This window comes from Rhinopithecus roxellana, chromosome 7 (genome assembly GCF_007565055.1).
Source record: "Rhinopithecus roxellana isolate Shanxi Qingling chromosome 7, ASM756505v1, whole genome shotgun sequence".
NCBI classification, from domain to species: Eukaryota; Metazoa; Chordata; class Mammalia; order Primates; family Cercopithecidae; genus Rhinopithecus; species Rhinopithecus roxellana.
In genome coordinates, this window is record NC_044555.1 from 110,190,438 (window position 1) to 110,212,290 (window position 21,853).

Below are 21,853 nucleotides of genomic sequence, written 5' to 3' on the forward strand. Positions count from 1 at the left end.
CCAGTACTTTGCATGCTTTACCAAAGTGCAAAGGCTTAAGAAATCACTTCAAATATTAATTGAATACCTAAACTTACTGCCAGGCACCATGCTAAGCACTAAAGATCTGAAAAGTAGTAGAAGTCACATAATTTTTAGAAGCATATGTATATGCCATTTTCAAATTTTTCTGGTTGCATGTGGAATAAATCTATTAAATTTTAAAGGCCCGCAAAACACCATTTTTAAAAGGGGGGATGTGGGAGATTGAGCTGAATCACTGTAATTTTTAAAAACCAAGGCAAACACACTAAAGGAGCTAGAAAAACCCTTTCAACTATTGTTGAAATGGGTGGTGCTAGGAATCAAGGAACTTTAATTTTAGTTCATGTTTTGATACTAACAAATTGTATGTAACTGGGAAAGCTAAAGAACTTTTAGTCTCTCATTTGTCAAAAAGACACTATCCACCTGCCCTGTCTACCTCACAACACTGTTAAGAGCACGAAATGAGACAGCATATATTTTCAAATGGCCTTTTCACAAATGTGAGGAACCATCATCGGTTAGAAAATTCAGTTAATTTTAAAAGCAGGTTACAAACTGCTTCAAAGTATGTTTCAGTAAACAAATACTCAGAAGGTAACACTGTTAGCCCATTAATTTAAAATAGCCCATACAAGCCACCGATGGTTAAGACTGACATAAACAATTTGAAACTGGTTATAATAAAAACCTACTATATTGCAGTATGTATTTAAGTTAGCCAACAAAAACTTTACATTAAATGAAAGTTCTATAGATATCAAAATTGAAATGGAATATAAATTAACTTTTCCAAAACTAACCTAAATAGGAACATCATTTTAAATAATAATTCCATGTAATAAAAAATAGCAGTATATAATTCCAACCTGATATCAACATTTTTGTAACTCCTACTAGGTATGGAGAACTCTGTTAGTATTGTGAGGTTATGGCTAATATCAAAAAAACAAAAATACGTTGGACGTTTAGAATTTTCAAAAATAATGTCATTAAGTTGATGTTGTGTCTAATGTGTTATTTTGACTTGTTCTTCAATCGCATATTACAGAATAATCCCAATATCTACTTCAAATAAAACATTCATTCAAATCAGAACAACAACAAAAAAAAAGCTAAATGGACGTCCTCCCGGTATAGCTGAGACTTTTGATTAATACAGTATATTCTAAAAAACAATGCTACAACTTTAGGACACAGGTACACTGGCTAATATAAACTTAAAAATTAGTGCTTATTTCCCCAGTATCCACAGACATTTCAGTATAAATCTATACATCTAAAAGCAGTTAGTAATGTCAACTGGCTCTGTTTCAAAATTTCATTTGGTCCACCAATAAAGAAATCAAGCTTAGCTGATTTCTATTTTAATCATGGTAAGCAGTATTTATGCTGAAAAATGGGCTTTATTCTGCTAAGCAGATTCATTTGCTTGTAGCTTGTAAGAGGAAGCAAAGTAGAAAATCAAAGAAGGATACACGTTTTATAACAAAGACAAAACAACATGAACAATGGACAATTCAAGTATACTGAAATAAACTCTGTAATAAGATACACAAACTGCACACTATTTTTAGTAGAAGAATACTCAAGAAAGTAGAATAATAGGTAAGAATTAATACTGACATGTAAACGCAACCACCGAGTATTCCCCTCCAGGGGAATGATTCTTTCACATTAACTGTATCTCCTGATATTGTGCTACAACTACCAAAAAGGTACCTCAGCAGAGGATATATAAAGAATTTTTATGGATTGAGATGACTTCCATTTTTAAAACAGATATGTGAACGCATCAAATTTATTTTTTTGTATTTTGGGTTGTCTAAACAGTCAGACAGCCTGGCAGATTTATTTTGAAAAATTAAATAAACCCAAAACAATCCAATAACCTCTTCCCTGAATGTTAAACTTATTTCCAGATTTTGAAGCATAAAAGGAGGATGTATAACACAGCAAGCAAGGAGAAATGATAGAAATGTTGCTACATTACACACATTTTATAACAATCTCATTAAAAGGGACCATTGTCATCTGTTGTTTCAGTTTTAACATTTAATATTTTTGAAGGTTATTCAATGTAAGCAGAGTACTTTATCACACTGATTTCAGCTTACTGAATGTGCTAGATGTGAGGACATCTACTAAATAAAATAAGTAAATTACATTTGGTTTACTTAGGCATGATGAGTTTAAAAGACTCAAACCTTTGCTGAAGATTCCTTGAGTTCGATGAGACTGTCCTGTAGAAAATGAATGGAGATGACAGGTGAGCTGGCATAGTTCTCAGAACCCAGAGGAACTTTGGGAAGTATGGCTGTAACCTGGAAATAAACCAGCTACTTCTTGTGAGGATAAATTTCATGATGTCATCATCAATATGAATATCAACAATAAAAAAAAATGTAATGGAATTGTAATGTTAAAAACTAAATTAAATGTACTCAATGTTAAGAAATAAAAATCTTTCTCTGCTCAGAATTTAAAAATAAATGTCAATGCCACATTTTTCGTATCTCTCTACTTAAGCTATATGTAACTTAAGAGGTTTAAGAAAGCAAAACTTTTTTTCTCCACAAAAAATTTAAAATACTGGAGGTTACTGTGGAAGAACAACATTGCCTAATATTTTTCATAGTTTTTCTTTAATTGGGAGGATTCACATTTTACTTTACTTGTAACTCTAATATAAATATATATATTTTAAAATCCTAGCTGGAAAATTCAGTGGCATTGTATTAACAAGAAAACAAAATATATAAGAGTAATCACTTCTTTTTTTTTTTTTGCAAAGTGCCTATCATGGTGAATCTCAAACCTCCCACACACAAAGAAATCATTTAAAAAAAAAGAAAGAAAAAGAAATCAACTACGATATTCCACCACAGTGCTCTTGATGAAGAATTAATAACTTACAGTTTTTTAAAAGTTCAACGTACTGCAAATTCAAAGATTCCATGAAATTAGATGACTTTAGAATTAAAATTAAATATGGAGCAAGGAATGGCTACCCTGAGTCTTCAAGAAGGCTACACCCACGATTTTGTGCTGCAGTTGAATGCCTGGGGTTTCTCTTTGCTGGGTGGTAGGATTGGATGCCACATCTGCTTTTATCGTAACGCAAGGTTCAACTTGTTGGGAACCCATTGGGTATAAACAAACCTCCAAGGGAAGATAAACAGAAGCTGCATGCTCACTGAATATACACAACTACAGGAGAACTGATCACCAAGGAGACTTTAAAATGGAACTCCTTTCAAGACTCCTTCTTAGAAGGCACACATCGGTATGATGCTCATCAAGAAGCTTGAATTCAGAGGTAACTTGTTTATCCTGTATCATCCAGGAAGTCTTCAGTGCTATATATTCTTCAATATGCTGAAAAATAGGCTTCATTCTGCTGAAAAGATTCGTTTGCTTGTAGCTACCATTTGCACTCCAAAAAAGACTGCTTAAAGCAGTTGAGGCACTTCTGGGTAAAATTTCTCTTGCACTTTGAAACACTACAAAATTAGTGCTAAGTCCTTGAAGTTTTAACATTTTTATAATAAAAATACTCAATAGGAAAAAAAATCAGTCCACCAATATAGAAAAATTCATTTTCTAATGCAATATAAAACCTCCAGTGGCTCCAGTGAATGCTTGGCATAAGACTTGAAGGAAGTCAGGACACTGGTATTCCAAACAGGTGAGCCTAACATGGACGCTGCCTTCCTCAGGCTATACTAACCTTTACTGTGGAGGAATGTGATGGAGAAGGGTGGGTATCAATTTTGCGGCGTTTTTGTTCTGTTAAGACAAAAAGAAATAGTCAGAATAAGGTATATTTCTAGTTTTCCAAACACTTTAAAAAAAAAAAAAAATTTGCATGGCAATCAAGTTCCCCTAGCAAAATCCCTATATAACCTGCCAAAACAAGGAGACAATAACCAACTATACATTAAAATAACAAAAGGTAAGAACATACAAAGAAAGGTAAACTTGCCCCTTTCAGGCTCTGGAATATCTGATCGGGGAACAGGTGATTTCAAGGACCCAGAAACTGGTGTTTTTTCTCCTCCTTTAACATTTTCCTTTGATTTCATTTCCTTTGCTATATCTCTTTCTCTGGATGGCTCCTTCTCTCTTTCCCTTTCTTGAGTTGATTTTGATTCTGCGTTGGGGACAGTGGTCTTAAATTTCTCATCTTTAGCTTTTTCTTCCTTCTTGAATTTTTCTTTCTCTTTGTCTGACTTTGGCGTTCTTTCCTTGGTCTCTCTTGCTTTTTCATCTTTATTTGGCCGCTCTTCCTTTGGTTTTTCTTTACCATCTTTACCAAGTACCCTGGCCTCTGGAGTAGTAGCTGGAGTCTTTTCTTTTTTCTCTTTTTCTTTCTCTTTCCCTTTTTCTTTGTCATTTTCTTTAACAGCTTTGTTGCTTAAGAATAAAAACATGGGATTTTAACACAAATAATCATAAAATATATCCCTTGTCTGATATATGATAAAATATATCATAAAGGGTTTCTAACTTCAAAAATATTAGAACTAAGGGCGAGTCCTTCAAAAACTAAAGGACAACTTTAAGACAAGTAAAAAGGAAGAAGTAATGGTCGGGTGCAGTGGCTCATGCCTGTAATCCCAGCACTTTGGGAGGCTGAGGAGGGTGGATCACTTGAGGTCAGAAGTTCGAGATCAGCCTGGCCAACATGGTGAAACTCCATCTCTACTAAAAATACAAAAAAATTAGCTGGGCATGGTGGTGGGCACCTGTAATCCCAGCTACTCTGGAGGCTGAGGCAAGAGAATCACTTGAACCTGGGAGGCAGAGGTTGCAGTGAGCCAAGATCACACCACTGCACTCCAGCCTGGGTGACAAAGCAAGACTCCATCTCAAAAAAAGGAAGTATTTCTTTATCCAGTAAATTATAAACAAATTCATGAATTGCAGATTTAAAAGAATTATTAGCCGGGTGTGGTGGCCCACACCTATAATCCAGCACTTTGGGAGGTCAAGGCAGGCAGATCACATAAGGTCAGGAGTTTGAGACCAGTCTGATCAACATGGCAAAACCCCGTCACTACTAAAAATGCACAAAAAATTAGCCAGGTGTGGTGGCACATGCTTGTAATCCCAGCTACTAGGGAAGCTGAGGCACAAGAATCGCTTCAACCCAGGAGGCAGAGGTTGCAGTGAGCCAAGATCACGCCACTGCACTCCAGCCTGGGTGATGGAAAGAGACTCTGTCTCAAAAAAATAAAAAAAAATTATTAAAATAATCTCAGGTTCTTTTTTGGCATACATTTATAACCTATGAGAATAAATGGTAAAAACCAAAAATATATCCCACAAACCAACCAAGAAAACTACTATCAGGAAATGGATTACTTAGCTGGATGGATCACTACTTAAATTAGTGTAGGCTTTTCTTATGTCTGTCCTTACTCAGATTGTTCACAGCAATCACTCTATCCTAAACTATTTTTTTTAACTTCATACCTACATTCCCCTGAGTATCCCAGCAGGAGAAACAAAGTTGTTATACAAGCATAATTCTACAAAACATAATTAGGATGTAAAGCATATCAGCAAAATAGGGTACATAAAAAATTTCAAAGTCCAACATAAATGACTTTTCACATTACTCAACCACCACTCCCCTTCTACTCATGAGGATTCATATAAGAAATTAGAATTATGAGGGCCAGGTGCAATGGCTCATGCCTCTAATCCCAGCAGTGTGGAAAGCCAAGGCTGGCGGATCGCTTGAGGCCAGAAGTTCGAGACCAGCCTGGGCAACACTGCAAGACCCCCATCTCAAAAAAATACATAAAAATCATTTTTAAAAAGAATTTAGAATTATGACACATGGCACAGTGTTCCTACCTGTTAGAGCCACTATTTCCATTGCTTGAATTCCCTTTAGGTGTGGTACTAGAAGCTTTATTAACAGCTTTCACACCACACTGAGATCTCTCCCTTGATTTATCTGAAATAAAAGTAAAGTTTTATTTAACAAGCCCCTAAATGTAAATAAGCTACAATTTCACAGCAAAATGATTAGAGAATAATTAGAAAGAAACAGCAGGCTGATTACTTCTTAACGTTTATATACTCCTATCTAGGGAATAAAAAGTTATACTAAGCCAGCATTGTACTCATTCTGTGATATAAAACATTTTACTTTGTTGAAATAAAATATATTACTTATAAGTTTCTACAAATAAGCATACCAGTCTCCTCAGTACTGCTTTCATCCGATTTAGATGCACTTCCTATTGATGATGAAGAAGGCCCACCACCAGGCCCATTTTGCACACTGGCAACTGCATTCCTCGGAGGGGGGTCTTTGTGATGAAACTCATTTTCAGGTATCATGTATGACTTTCTACTTTTCAACTGCCCAGAGTAGCTGAAAGTCGCACAAAGTATTTAAATATACAAACACAAATCAAAAAACATAAACATGAGGTTTTTAAGAATTAGCAAGTTATTCATTCTACTATGTAGTTCTAGAGAATTTAAAAAATACCAATTTTTAATAAGTTCTTGAAGGTTTGTATAGAATGCCCAACTTTCTTAAAAATTACAATTTCACTATAAACTAATCCTTAAACTAAGATGGCTTTTTTCTTTTACTCTTGAAGATCTGTTAACTATGATGATAAAATTATATTTCCTTCCAATCAAGAAATATTATATATGACTTTTGAAACTATCATCCAGTATAGACCGGAAGTTGATAATCAGAAGTGGTAACTCTCACCAGCCTGTGGGAACATGATCGCATAATCTCCCATAATCTCCTGAAGGCAGAAGATAAACTTCAACACTGTAAAACATTTTAAAGTCTTCAGAATCCTTCTGTCATCTAGTCTTGTAAATCACATTAAAATATAATTTTGTTACCCCATAGCCAATGCATATAGATCTGGCCTCTTCTCTTTTTCTTCTTGGCAGATTTTGTGTACTCTTCTTTCCAAAGCTTGACCCAGATTCAAAACTTTTGGGTACCAAGGAAGTATTTTTGTTAGCACAATCAAGATATTCCTGATGTGAGTATATTCGCCTGTTTCAAGGCAATGTACCGATGCCTACAACAAACATTTTCAGATCCATTATTATAAAAGTACAAGTATAAAGAGAAAAATTTGCCTTTGAAAAACCCAATTTTTTTTACCTTGGTTAGTTTGTAATGCCATTTATGTACAACATGTCGAAAATTTTCATAGTCTAATTGATCAGCCTTATTTCCACCATCAAAACCAGTTGCCCGTAATATGGTAAGGAATCCTGGATAGTTTCCACATTCCTAAGGAAACAATGTTTGTCACTTTTAAGGAGAAATTATGATCCACAAAATCGCAGAAACTGAAACTTAAGTAGACTAGATCAATGTTTCCATTTAAAACCATCATGCGTATTTTGATAAGTAGTCACAAAAAGTTCAGCTCATACAAAGATATTAATTTGGAACGTCAGTTTGAGATAGAATAAAAATCTATACAGAACTTTTTAATAATGAATTAATTGTGCTTATAAACACGGTTTTACAACTGAATCTTAAACTCAGCTTCTCTTTTAAAACTCAACAATCTAGACATTAATGGATGTGGTCATTATATACATGGGTAAAATATAAGGGTTTTTATTAATCATACCTTTTCATATGTGGCTCTATCACTATGCCACCTGGTCACAGTCTCTAACATGCAGCACAGAAACCTTCCATATCGACTGGCTTCATTTTCAGTACAGCTTGCAACTGTGTAAATTATGTCAGAGAAAACCTACAGGAAAAAAATGTTTAAAACATATAAACAAATCAAGGTCAAAATCACTTAAAAATATTAGAAGATTCTCTTATAGCAAGTCATAATAAACAGGTAAACTTAGTCGAAATGTATATTCCCTTTATATAATGACACTGCAGAGACCTTTGGAGATTTTGGCTTTTGTGGGGAAATAGTGAATTCATAAAACAACCACCCAAAACAAGAACTTTTATAAAGAAAGCTGATTTACAGTGACAGGGGGGGAAAAAAAAACTATCATTATTATTACATAATAGTTTTTTTTATTACATAATAGTTTCTTAACCACTTAGCCATACATATTACTGGGTTTATGGGGAGAGTAAACAGAGGAAATGCTGATAGAAATTAAAAATAGGCAGCTGACATGCTGGAACAAACATTATGTTTTGTGGGGTTTTTTGTTTGTTTGTTTGTTTTTGAGACGGAGTCTCACTCTGTCACCCAGGCTGGAGTGCCGTGGTGCGATCTCGGCTCACTGAAAGCTCTGCCTCCCGGGTTCACGCCATTCTCCTGCCTCAGCCTCCCGAGTAGCTGGGACAACAGGCACCCGCCACCACGCCTGGCTATTTTTTTTGTATTTTTTTAGTATAGACGGGGTTTCACCGTGTTAGCCAGGATGGTCTCGATCTCCCAACCTCGTGATCCACCCGCCTCGGACTCCCAAAGTACTGGGATTACAGGCATGAGCCACCGTGCCCGGCCACATTATGTTTTTAAACCACAAAATGCAGTAACAAGAAAAAAGCTAAATGCAAAATGTGAATATGACCATACTAAAAAGCTTCCCTGCTTTTATATGTGTGTGAAGGTGTAAACTTTTGTCTTTTTTTTTTTTTTTTGAGAAGTGAAGGTTAAGAATGGAGAAGAGAGTTCTACCTATTATGATACAACATGTAAACTCAAATAGTTAATAGTTTAACCTTGAGTGACTATTACATATCAAGTGCTTTTTATGTGTAGTGATTCATTTAATCCTCACAACAATCTTATGAAGCAGGTACTTATGCTTTACAGATAAGAAAACAGGCACAGAGAGGTTAAATAACTTGCCAAAGATCATACAGCTAGAAAGTAGTAGACCTAGGATTCAAGTTCAGACACTTGGTTCCTGATTTCATGCTTTTTAACCAAACACACAATAATACCTCTATAAATTACAATGTTAGCTATCTTTGTGTGAGAATTTTTTAAAGGTTGCAGTAAAAACTTACTCGATCATAGCAAAGAAGTGTGGAAAAATTTGGAGTTTTCTGTTGATGTACCAATTCAACAAAACGAGCACAGTAAACAGCATCAATTGCTGAAAAAATACATCGAGGAAATATACACAGCTGTAGAAATTTTGTGATGGTCTCATTTTTGGTAGATTCTAAAAATAAAGGAAGAATATATTAAGTGGTAAACTTCTTCCTCAAGTGCCTCAAAGCCACTAAACATGACAACATATTACCTTTAGTGTAGAGAATACTATAAAACCACAAACTATTTATAGTTTGTAACCAAATGTCATGCCTGGTCATGATTATCATTTTCATTATGTGGACTTTTTTTCTATCTATGATTTCTCCAGAAATATGTTTTATACAGAAAAGTTGAATGACAAGCTGCCAATATGTAGTTAAAAGTTAATTAACTTCACCAGCAAACTATATCAGTTCCTCTAGTGAACGTGAAGTTGATTCTGCATTAACAAATAACCAAAGAATGGGATAGAAAACACTGAGTTGAAATACAAACATAATACACTGTAACACCTCTAAAGTTATAATGTTTTGTTTTCTGTAATTCACCAGCATTGGGAATGTAACAATTCCAACAACTTACTTGCTAAAAGCCAGTTGTCCTTTTCCAGTTTCAATCTCTGCAGAACTCTCTGTACATGTTCCATCTGTTTCTTTTCTTCTTCAAGAAGCTTGTCCTGAAGGGCAGTACAGCGCTCCTTCTCTTTTTTCTTTTTATTTGGGGGCTACAAAGAATAAATCAGATACTTTTCTAAATATATGCACATTACCTTTCTTCTTTTAATTGAAAAGTTTAAAGAGATAAAGGCTGACAGTTTATAACTACTTTAACATGAATATAGGTCCACCTGAATGTGCTTTTATCTTCATTCAACACACTCATAACATTGTCATGGCATCTTCACACACCATCAAAACAGGCTACATTTGCAACACTGATACTATCAGTCTCAGGCATGGTGTCATCTTTGACTCTTCCTTCTCCTTTATACCAAGACTGGTTTACAAGCCTTGTACACTGCCGCTACCTCCATCAGTCTATGCTCTCACAATAGACTGCCTAAAAATCCACCTAGCTGGTCTTTAGCCTAATGCTAGTCCCTTCCCCTATTAAAAGCATCTTTCATACTGCTGTCATGAGTAATCTGTTTTAAGTACCATTTTTTACATTACTCCCCTGCTCAGGAATCTAAAATAGCTCTCAATTTTACCAAGTCTATTTTTCTCCCTGACTTCCAATGCCCTACATAATCTGGCCCCATCATATTCATATGTATCACTAAGTACATTCACTATGTGAAAGTGAATTAGTAAAAGTGGTCTCCCTAAACCTCAATGTACTTCCTGTCTTTGCTGGAACCCTATGGTGACCTCCCTATCTGCTTCCATATTTCCAAACCTAATCTACCTTCAAGGCCTGTCCATTTCAAGACTCAGCTTTTCAACAGTCTTCTCCTAAAGAACTCACTTCTTGAGAACTACTGATCTTGCTATTAGAGTCACATGAATCACTTTAAGTTACCAGCATAGTCGTCAGGAGAAAAGGACACTCAAATAATTTTTGATTAATCATAATCTCCACCTAGTCACCACCTCCTGGCCCTCCACTCAGAAGTAACTATTAAACCCCATTTAAGAAAATATTATATAGCAACAAGATCACTGTTTTAAGGAACCAGAGCTAAAACAATTTCAAAATATAGGTGAGACCAGAAAGTTATTGCACTTGAACTACTAGAACAAAAACCTACCATTTCCTGATTGTCATCAATTGCTTTCATCTGGACTTTAAGTTTATTGACTTCTCGTTCATAGCTGGTGTGTGGAACTGCAAGGTCATACATTGTCAATGACCAGAATGTGGCATAGAATTGAGGGCTGATGTCATCCCAGACTTTGGAAACATGTAAGGAGACCACTGCTTCATGAACAGGCGCCATCACCATCTCACATGATGTAATGTACTTATGAACTTTATGTTGCTGTTTACTTCCCTTTTCTGATTTTTTAAGTTCATCATACTTTGACTGTAGATAAAAAGTAAAAATACATACATACATACATACACACACAACATAATTTATAGCTTTGACTTTCATGGTATAAAAATCTATATTCCCTTCTAAAGAATCAAAAGATGACCAATCTCAAAACTGTTATAGAAATTCTAGTTTCTTACCAACAACGTTTATTTTAAGATAAATCATCTCTGGAAGATATTCCAATCTTTAGTACTGTGTGCCAACTAGGAGATTCTCAGAGGGCTCTTATCTAATCTGACCTGTTGAATAAAGTGAACAGGGTATATGCATGTCCCCCTCTTCCATTCCTCCACCCTACTCCCTCTTGCTGCTGTATCAGGGATTGAACATGTAGGGTTTCCAGTCCTGCTTTTGAGATATTCAAGGGAACAAATAGAAGGTCTTAACATGAGAAAAGAGGAAGAATGGAACTAATAACAGTCAACTAGGACAGAATGTAGTATCACTACATGTAGACCCTACCAAATGTTAAAATTCGTCAATTAAAAAGCTGGATCAAGAGACTGAGGAGGGCAGATCCCTTGAGGTCAGGAGTTCAAGACCAGCCCAGCCAGCATGGCAAAACCCCGTCTCTACAAAAAATTAGCCAGGTGTGGTGGCACATGCCTGTAATCCCAGCTACTTGGGAGGCTGAGGTGAGAGGATCACTTGAATCCCAGAGGCAGAAGTTGCAATGAGCTGAGATCATGCCCCTGCACTCCAGACTGGGTGACAGAAGGAGACTGTCTCAAAAAAGAAAAAGGAAAAAAAAAAAAAAGCTGGATCAACATTAAGAAAAGTTACAAGAAATTTGTTTTAAGACTGCTAAGTAGGGTGACCAATTGTCAGGGTTTTCTGGGGATTTAGGGGTTTCTGGGGATTTAAGACTTCAGTGCCAAAACCGGGAACATCCCAGGCAAACCGGGACCAACTGGTTACTCTATTGCTAAGCCAAATAAATTTTTCTGTGAAAAGCTTTGGTATATTGAAGTTTAAAGCATGTGAGAACTGATGCTGCAGCTTCTTTTGCTTAACTGGTTTATCCTAATTTGGGGGAAAAGTCAGAGGAATGCCATATTCTTAATTGTATGAGAAAAAAAGTGTTAGTACAATGGGAGGGGCTGTAGAGATATGTGTATGCCAAATATATTATACATATATATATACACACACACACACAAAATATACATATTCTCTATATATATTCTCTATATATGAAGATAACATATATGAAAATAACATACATATATATGAACATACATACATATATATATATATGAAGATAACACAGAGTTGCTATTGTTTCACATCCTTCAGTCTCTTTAGGATGAATGAGCTCTCATGCAGAAAACTTTGTTTGGGTTAGGTATCACCCTTAATACGAACCTAAAGGATGTCCTAAAACTAGTTACTACTTTATGTTAGAAAATAACTTAAATCATTCTATTTGTGCTAAACACATAACCGAAAATGAGATGACCAAACGCTCTGCTTCCAGTTCTACACTGTGATAGGAAAAAGAGTCTCAGCTCCTTACAGCTCAGTTACCTGCCTTCCTTCCTGACTGCTCAATTTTACAATTGTTCTAGAATTTTACAATTGTTCTAGAAGTGGGAAGATTTATGCTCCGTTACCCCCATTTTAGAGAGCATGCTGACAACCACTGAGACCACATAAGTGACAAAGTTACAAAGAACATTAGTTATGAAAAAGGAGTCCCAATTGCATCAGAAACCTGAGGGAACAGCAGTTGGGAAAACAGAGAATTTTTTTTAATTTAGAGAACAGGTCTTATTGAAGGTAACTAATATGAATCTAGATGAGCAGAATGACTTCTAAGGTTCTAACAAAACGGGATAAAACAGGGCTGACACTATCTGCATAAAAGACAGCCTAGCTACCTGTTCTGGGCAAGATCTAGAATATGAACTAGGTAAAAGCCTATCTTTCAGAACTGTGTCTCAAGGTGGACCACAACCTCAACAGTTAAAACTAAAAATTAGTTTATCAGTATGAGAGGGTTACGTGATAGCTCCAGTCTCCCCAGTCCTCTGGGTTTGAATCTGTGATTTCTATTGTTAGGAACCCCATAGTCACTACCTAGTTAGAAAAATAGGCTTGGTCAGAAAAGAAGGCTATACTTCATATTTACCTAGGATGAATATGTCCTTGTCTAAAGTCAGTTTAACTCCCACTTCAAGTTCACACCTTCAGTCAAATGTAGAGACATAACAGTTCTACATTTCAAATCACCTGGGGAACTAGACTTATGGAATAGAACTGATATCCACAATTATTGCTGTACTTCTCACTATTGTTCAAAAATCTCATCTCAAGAATCTGAGCAGGCCAGGCACAGTGGCTCATGCCTGTAATGCCAGCACTTTGGGAGGCCGAGGCAGGTGGATCACCTGAGGTCAGGAGTTTGAGACCAGCCTGGCCAACATGGCAAAACCCCATCTCTTCTAAAAATACAAAAATTAGCTGGGTGTGATGGTGGGCACCTGTAATCCCAGCTACTTGGGAGCTTGGGATAGGAGTTGAACCCGAGAGGTGGAAGTTGCAGTGAGCTGAGATTACACCACTGCACTCCAGCCTGGGAGACAGAGCGAGACTCCATCTCAAAAAAAAAAAAAAAAAAAAATCTGAGCAGCGTTTGGCTGAATTATCTCCAAGAGAGCCTGCTGATAGTCAATTTATAGAGGGGACATAGCAGTCACCTCTTCAACAGAGGTTTTCACTCAAGAAGCAAAAGCAAGGATCCCAGGGCAGCTTGGATGCCCATCCAGTGCAACCACAAGGTTGCTGGTAAACCCCTTTTCCAGAAAGTGGCATGTTGCCTACAGATAAGACTTATATCTAACTTGGCTATACAGCCACTTCCGATTTCTGTTTTCTTCCAAGCCTGAGAGGGAAATGCCATTTCTTTGTTTAGGTTTTTGCATCTCTTAAAAGACAAACATAATATTTTACACAAGTAAGAGAGAAAAGGTAGCTTGAATGACCTGCTCCATTTTCTGACCTGGCAAAGTTCAGCCAACGTCAGACAATCAGGTGTTCCTGTTTGCTAGGATTCCATATTGCTGATTAGTGTGTTCACTTAGCACAGGGCAGGTCAGAATTCCTAAGATGAAGCAACTCTCCCACCTCTGTCTGTCAAGGAATCAGGTACCCTCTTGTACAGCTGAGAATGATCTACCATGGGGTGTAACAACAGTAAGACATTACACAAAGACAGCATACAATTCTCTGGATTGAGAGGATCTAAAGGGGAAGAAGCTAGCCTAACACCACTCCCTTATTGTCTTTTCCCCTTCAGAGTGTATACATAACACAGGAATTTCTGCATAGTGCTAACAAAGTGATAATTAAATCAAGTAACAGTTAGGAAAGAAGTGGGAGACTGTAGCAGTTGATATAGTAAACACTAACAGCAGATGTTTGATTAAATGATTAGACTCCACATTTCTCATCACCTTTTTTGTATACCTCTACCACACAGCTCTGTACCCCTATTGGAAACAAAGAAGGAATCCTAGTTTAAGGGCCAAAACCTTCCCCCAAAATCTGTAGTGAAATGTACTTACAGATAAAATCGTTAAGAAATAATTTGGATCGTTCTTGAGCGGCAGCAAAGACACTTGTACTTACCGAAATATGATGCGCATACATTGGCCTAGACAGGAAAAATGCTGCATCATGGGGTGTATGAAATTCATTACAGAGTACATCAATTGAAGGCACTCGCTTTATATAATCTTCTGTGCTCAGATTAGATGCTAAAAACCCACCAAACTGCACCAGGGTATCATGACACTAAATTTAAAAAATAAGACAAAATCAACATATTTTCCAAAGTGATTAAGAAGTCATTTCAGGAATATTTTAACAATTAAGAATCCAAATTTTATAATTTAAAAGGACTTTAGAGACCATCTACAAGTATAATCACACGACCATGTTACGAAAAAAGATGCCAAGGCCCTGACAGGTTGACTAATCCAAGGCTTTACTAGCCAACTAGGTCTCTAAATGTCAAGCTGTTGTTCATCACTTTTAGTGGAATATATTTACCTAAATCAAATAAAATAATAACCATAGGCAAACAGAAGTCAATTCCTTTGCCCTTAAAAGAAGAAAACTTTATTTACAGAATATATTTATAAATATTAAGTACCAAAACTTAAGATTAGCACACAAAATGTGTTTAACTATCAACTATAATGCAAAGAAAAAGAGAGATAGCAACCCAGCCTGGGCAACATGGCAGAGCTCCAACTCTACAAAAAAAATCCAAAAATTAGCCAGGCATGGTGGTGCATGCCTATAGTCCTCAGCTACTCGGGAGGCTGAGGTAGACTGATCACTTGAGCCAGGGAGGTAGAGGCTATAGTGAGCTGAGATCATGCACTGCACTCTAGCCTGGGTAACAGAGTGAGGCCTTGTCTTAAAAAACAAAAAGGAAAAGAGAGCGAGCATGCACGAGTGAGCAAGCAAGCAAGCATCTATTCTGTTATGACTGAGATTTCCAGAGATCAGGAAAGATATAAATGCAAACAACTTGAAGTTGCAGGGATTTAATGATGTAATATTTAATTAACTGACCGCCTTACACATAACATATCTTGGAGCTATCTCTTAAATATCATAATTTACATAGAAATAGGCCCTATTTCTAGAATGTCTTTCACATTAGATTAGGATGCCTCATATTCACATGATGTGCAAAAATGACATTTTTCAAATTATAACACATTATCTTCCCTTAACAGGATTAAAAACATGTACATAAACATAAAAGCCACTTTAACTTGCCTGGTCATAGAGCTTTCCCACAAGTTTCAAATGTTTCTCTCCACCTTCCTGAAAGATTACCCCATTTCTCTGCTGAGCCATAAGCAGACAGAGAGGAAGGGCAAGATCATGGTCCAATAGAGCATCCTTTAATCTCTGAGAGGATTTTTTAGTGTTTCTGATCTGACCAAAATAACCACCCTGCACAAGAGAAGACACGAATTTACCAGTGTACAGTACATAACCCATGCTAATTTGAAAAAAGGCAGAAAAAAGTTGAGTTAAAATCCTTAATATAAAAAACTCCTACATTCCATATTCCTTCCCTTACACAAATTTATTTCAGTGACTATTACAGACTACAGTCACTGGCTTAAAGGCAAATGTCAACTGAATTTAAATTTTTGCATATTTTCCATTTTCCACCTTGCAGTCCGTCATAAAGGATTATTCGTTATTCAGTATGGCACAGATTCAACAGAGCAACTAAGACTTAAGGGAGTGAGGATATCAAGGATCACAGAAGATTTAGTAATTATTTGGTAATTTTATTTATTTATTTATTGAGACAGAGTCTCACTCTCTTGCCCAGGCTGGAGTGCAATGGCGAGATCTTGGCTCACTGCAACCTCCGCCTCCTAAGTTCAAGCAATTCTCCTGCCTCAGCCTCTCAAGTAGCTGGGATTACAGGTGCCCACCACTACGTGTGGCTAATTTTTTGTATTTTTAGTAGAGGTGGGGTTTTGCCATATTGGCCAGGCTGGTCTCGAACTCCTGACCTCAGGTGATCCACCCACTTCCCAAAGTGCTGGGATTATAAGCGTGAGCCACCACACCCGGCCTTATTTGGTAATTATTTTCCTTATGGATGCATTTCTTACTGTCTTTGTTTTTTCTTTTTTATTATACTTTAAGTTCTAGGGTACATGTGCATAACGTGCAGGTTTGTTACCTATGTTTACATGTGCCATGTTGGTGTGCTGAATCCATTAACTCGTCATTTACATTAGGTATATCCCCTAATGCTATCACTCCCCCGTCCCTCCACCCCACAACAGGCCCCAGTGTGTGATGTTCCCCTTCCTTTGTCCAAGTATTCTCATTGTTCAATTCCCACTTATGAGTGAGAACATGCAGTGTTTAGTTTTCTGTTCTTGTGATAGTTTGCTGAGAATGATGGTTTCCAGCTGCATTCACATCCCTGCAAAGGACGTGAACTCATCCTTTTTTATGGCTGCATAGTATTCCATGGTGTATATGTGCCACATTTTCTTAATCCAGTCTGTCATTGATGGACATCTGGGTTGGTTCCAAGTCTTTGCTATTGTGAATAGTGCTGCAATAAACATACGTGTGCATGCGTCTTTATAGCAGCATGATTTATAATCCTTTGGGTATATACCCAGTAATGGGATGGCTGGGTCAAATGGTATTTCTAGTTCTAGATCCTTGAGGAATCGCCACACTGTCTTCCACAATGACTGAACTAGCTTACAGTCCCACCAACAGTGTAAAAGTGTTCCTATTTCTCCACATCCTCTCCAGCACCTGTTTCCTGACTTTTTAATGATCACCATTCTATCTGGTATGAGATGGTATCTCATTGTGGTTTTGATTTGCATTTCTCTGATGGCTAGAAAATTTTTGCAATCTACTCATTTGACAAAGTGCTAATATCCAGAACCTACAAAGAACTCAAACAAATTTACAAGAAAAAAACAAACAACCCCATCAAAAAGTGGGGTTAAAATCCTTAATATAAAAAACTCCTACATTCCATATTCCTTCCCTTACACAAATTTATTTCAGTGACTATTACAGACTACAGTCACTGGCTTAAAGGCAAAGGATATGAACAGACACTTCTCAAAAGAAGACATTTATGCAGCCAGCAGACACATGAAAAAATGCTCATCATCACTAGCCATCAGAGAAATACTTACTGTCTTTTATACTTTGTTTCAGCTTTTTTAAAAAGTTGAAGTAATTACTGTATCTCAATTTCAAAAGGGGGTAGGGGTGGTTGTGAAAGGAAGGTATGTACGGCTTTGACATTTGGTTTTATAAACTTACATATTGTTTGGATTCTCTACTATGACCATGCATACATCAATGAATTTTAAAAGTTGATGAACAAAAATAGCAATTCTTACCTCAGCTTTTAGCTGCTCTCCACCAGTCATAGCCTCTAGTTGCTCCATTGTCATTTCCTCTGTAATTTCTATTCCTGCCATTTTTTGCACCACTTCTTTCAATATAAGCAGGTCAAAACTATTCAAAAAGAAAAAAGAAACAGTGTATAGTTAGAACTTCAAATATAAAAGTAACAATATATTGTAATTAATATACTGAGAAACCCTAAATTATTTGTATATATATATGGGAGAAGGGGCGGAAGCAGTTTTTAACTGCATTCCTAGAACTATATTGACAAATACTTGGTGTGTAAGTTCATTTTAACTTTTACTTGGAAATAATTTCAAATTTACAGATAGGATGGAAAAATAAAAACAGTACAAAGCTCACCCATATATCCTTTACCTCAACTTCACCTGGTAACATTTTTACTCCTGCTTGATCATTTGCATTTCCTCTCCCTCTCTGGAGCCCCTTTCTACATACATAGTCACACACTCAATTTTTTAATCATTTGAGGGAAAATTATTTATATATCATGGCCTTTTACCCCTAAAATTTCTAAGACTGCATTTCCTAAGAGAGCTATTCTCTTAAATAACCACAGCACAGTTATCAATTTTAGTACATCAAACACTGATAAAATCCTTAAATCTACCATTGATATTTCATTTTATCAGTTGACCCAATAAAGTCCTTCACAGCATTTTTTCTCCTCCAATACAGGATGGCCAAAACATTTTTGATGGTATAGAGCCATTTCTAAATAATCCATTTACTAAAAAGGGACAAAGATGTAGCATGGTCACATACACTTGGAAGAGAAGCAGGGAAGGAAGGAAAAAAAGAAGTTCTAAGCTGTGATATCTGAGCCAAAGATGACAATTTAGTGGCCAGCCCAGAGCACATTTCAGTAATGTGCCAACAGTTACGCTTTTTAATCTTCAAAGTTTAGGACTACCAATGAAAATAATACCTTATGTCCTCTAAGATCTTCTTTAATTAGTTAATCTAAACAAAGTAAAAACATTCTTTCCTAAAAAATCCAGATGTTTCTCCAAACATAAAGTCAGACATACCCAAGACACAAGCTAATAGACAAAAGAACCATTTTCTAAGATTCTTATTAAGGGTTTGTTCTCTCAACTTGCCGTGCTTTCCTTAGTTGCTTTTGTTTTTTTTTTGTTTGTTTGTTTGTTTGTTTTTTTTAAAGAAAGCCCTCATGAAAACTAGTATATAAGTACCAATGAAACAGTTTATTTTTTCTTCAAACTATGTTTTAATTAGATGGTCACACAAACTGTATTCATAGTACAGAAAGCTGAGTTATAGATTTAAAAAATGATGTATGTTATTCCGGCCTATAGATAAAGAAGAATAAAAATATATAGAAATGGCAGAGAGACGAGCATAAGGGATGTGCCAAAAAAAACATAAGTTTAAATATTTTTTAAGTTTTCCCTAAGCCAAAATAAGAATCTGTCAATAATTACTTAGGTAATACTTGTTTGGAACACCAAATAGCTTTTAATGTTTTGTTTGTTTGCTTTCTACCAGAAAGCTTCTGAAAACAATTTCAGGTTCTTTGATTCTAGTCAGTCTACTTCTCATGAGGTTTAATATATATACATACTAATTCAAACTCTAAGCACTGATATTGGCCCAAAATAAAATAAACTTCAGTATTTATAAAGAAAAAAGGACATTGTCCAAAAGGTATGGACGCCTTATGTATCTCTAAAACTCAAATTCAAAAATTATGCTTTAAAGGTATTATATACACCCTCAAAATAAACATGTTCCTACCAGATGTTCAATGTGATACAGGTCAATTACTGCATACTGACCTAGTGCAGTATGTTTTGTTATAGGAAGATACACAATATATCATATTAGGCATTTACTCAAAAGCCCAATAGGCAGTCAAAATAAATGAAAGTATATTTTTAGAGCATTAACATATATAGCCAAATAGTACATTTATTCATGAAAAAAAAGTGTCTATTTATGTATGATCATTTAACTAAAGAATTTCATGTAAATAAGTGAGCAACTATTCTACTTGAGCCTACAACCAACAAGTAAGTAGTCTTTCAGGATAATAGGAGTCTCAATAACCCCAAACCACCAGAAGTACTCTATTGAATTTCGTTATGTATAATTTGCTATGGAATACCTTTTGCCCGCCTTTAGCTGATTGGCAACATACTGAAGAAGACCAGCAAGATCAATTGGATATTTACGAAAAACTGCACCACAGAAACTAGCCAGACCTATATGAAATAAAAAAGGAGTAAAAACAACTCATAAAACAAAATGCACAAGTATCATTTCAACTAAACCTCTAAAATAAAATGAGATAGGAATCATTGTATTGCTGATGCTGTTGAATGGAGTTTCATAATAATAACAATAACCAATATTTATTGAGCATACATATGTCAAGCACTGTACCAAGCACTTTATAATGATTATCTCACTTAATCCTTGCAACTATTATCCTATGTTGGTATCACCTATTGATGAGGCAAATTCAGAACAGACATGTCATGTAACTTGCTCACGGTCACATAGTATAAAGTAGAGCAGTAAGTCAAATCTTTGCAGCCTGATTCCAGAGTTTGTGAAACTAAGATATAACAAAATCTTGCAGATCACTCAGTAAACTTGAATAAATGACAAAATGCCAGCCCTCGAATTGAGTCAAGGAAAAAAAAAAATGTCTTTTTATCTAAGAACATGTTACTAGTTGTGGAGGTGCAAGAAAATAAAGTATTACCAGACCTGGAAGCAGACAAGAGACCAATTTTAACCAATGGTCCTTATCATACCATGAATAGGGAGGAGACTCCAGCCAATACAAGAGTAGGAGATTCAAGTAAAGTCAAGTATTCTGCAACCTATTCCACAACTATTTGCTAAGCACCTAAATGATATTGGACAAAACTCAAGTCCTGCCTTCAAGGAGCTGAGTCTAGTGGAAGATACAGAAAAGTAAACAAATAACTATGATGAGCAAAATGCTCCATGGGAATATAAAAGAGGAACGCCCAATTCAGACTTGTGGGTGGGAGCATTAACAGAAAAAGCTTTCCAGAAGAAGTGACCTCTAAGCTGAAATCTAATGAATAAACAGAACACGGAGTGGGCCATGAAGGATATTCCAAGTCAAGTGAATAATGGGCAAAAGTTCACGGAAAGTACAAGAAGTTCAGTATTAATGGAATCTAGAATATTGGGAAGCAGGGAAAAGATGAGGCTAGAACAGTGCAAAAGGACCTGATTTCAAAAGAACTTACTTGTATGACTTATTAAACATTTCGGACTTTAAAGGACAATGGGGAGCCACTGCAAGATTCCGCTATCAGATACAATAAGTTGAAAGAAAGGGAACTGGCTGCTAGAAACCAAAGGTACAAGAATTAAAAAGAAATATGGTTAGTTTTTTCGGTTAAACTAAGTCAAGTTTTTGTTCTTTTAAGATGACTGGAACCTCAGCATGGAATGGGAAGAAATGAGACTAGCTCCCTTATGATCAACTCCTATGAAATAATGTTAGTTAAAAAGAAGGAGATTTTTGGCTAGGCATGGTGGCTCATGCCTGTAGTCCCAGCACTTTGGGAGGCCAAGGTGGGCAGATCACTTGAGGTCAGGAGTTTGAGACCAGCCTGGCCAACATGGTGAAATCCTGCCTCTAACGAAAATACAAAAATTAGCTGGGCATGGTGGCACATGCCTGTAATCCCAACTACTAGGGAAGCTGAGGCAGGAGAATTGCTAGAACCTGGGAGGCGGAGGCTGCAGTGAGTCGAGATCACACCACTGCACTCCAGCCTGGATG

The 21,853-nt window shown here is 36.3% G+C and overlaps 1 protein-coding gene across 11 annotated transcripts in view; it reads right to left on the reverse strand.

Annotated features, from left to right (window-relative positions):
- Window positions 1-21,853, reverse strand: part of THOC2 (THO complex 2) — a 131,391-nt gene that overhangs the window by 16,634 nt on the left and 92,904 nt on the right. For 5 of the 11 annotated variants that reach the window (XM_010354588.1, XM_010354591.1, XM_010354590.2 and 2 more), the window contains 15 exons: window positions 20,189-20,285; window positions 18,030-18,147; window positions 15,898-16,077; window positions 14,734-14,898; window positions 10,813-11,088; window positions 9,645-9,786; window positions 9,032-9,189; window positions 7,665-7,793; window positions 7,184-7,315; window positions 6,913-7,097; window positions 6,237-6,415; window positions 5,890-5,992; window positions 4,010-4,440; window positions 3,755-3,813; window positions 2,232-2,348 (listed from right to left, as the gene is read on the reverse strand). In XM_010354588.1, the coding sequence (XP_010352890.1) occupies window positions 2,232-2,348; window positions 3,755-3,813; window positions 4,010-4,440; window positions 5,890-5,992; window positions 6,237-6,415; window positions 6,913-7,097; window positions 7,184-7,315; window positions 7,665-7,793; window positions 9,032-9,189; window positions 9,645-9,786; window positions 10,813-11,088; window positions 14,734-14,898; window positions 15,898-16,077; window positions 18,030-18,147; window positions 20,189-20,285 (2,471 nt within the window). Of the gene's footprint in view, window positions 1-2,231; window positions 2,349-2,940; window positions 3,814-4,009; window positions 4,441-5,889; window positions 5,993-6,236; window positions 6,416-6,912; window positions 7,098-7,183; window positions 7,316-7,664; window positions 7,794-9,031; window positions 9,190-9,644; window positions 9,787-10,812; window positions 11,089-14,733; window positions 14,899-15,897; window positions 16,078-18,029; window positions 18,148-20,188; window positions 20,286-21,853 lie in introns of those variants that run through there. The other 6 variants (XM_010354593.1, XM_010354594.2, XM_010354592.2 and 3 more) reach the window with 4 other exon arrangements.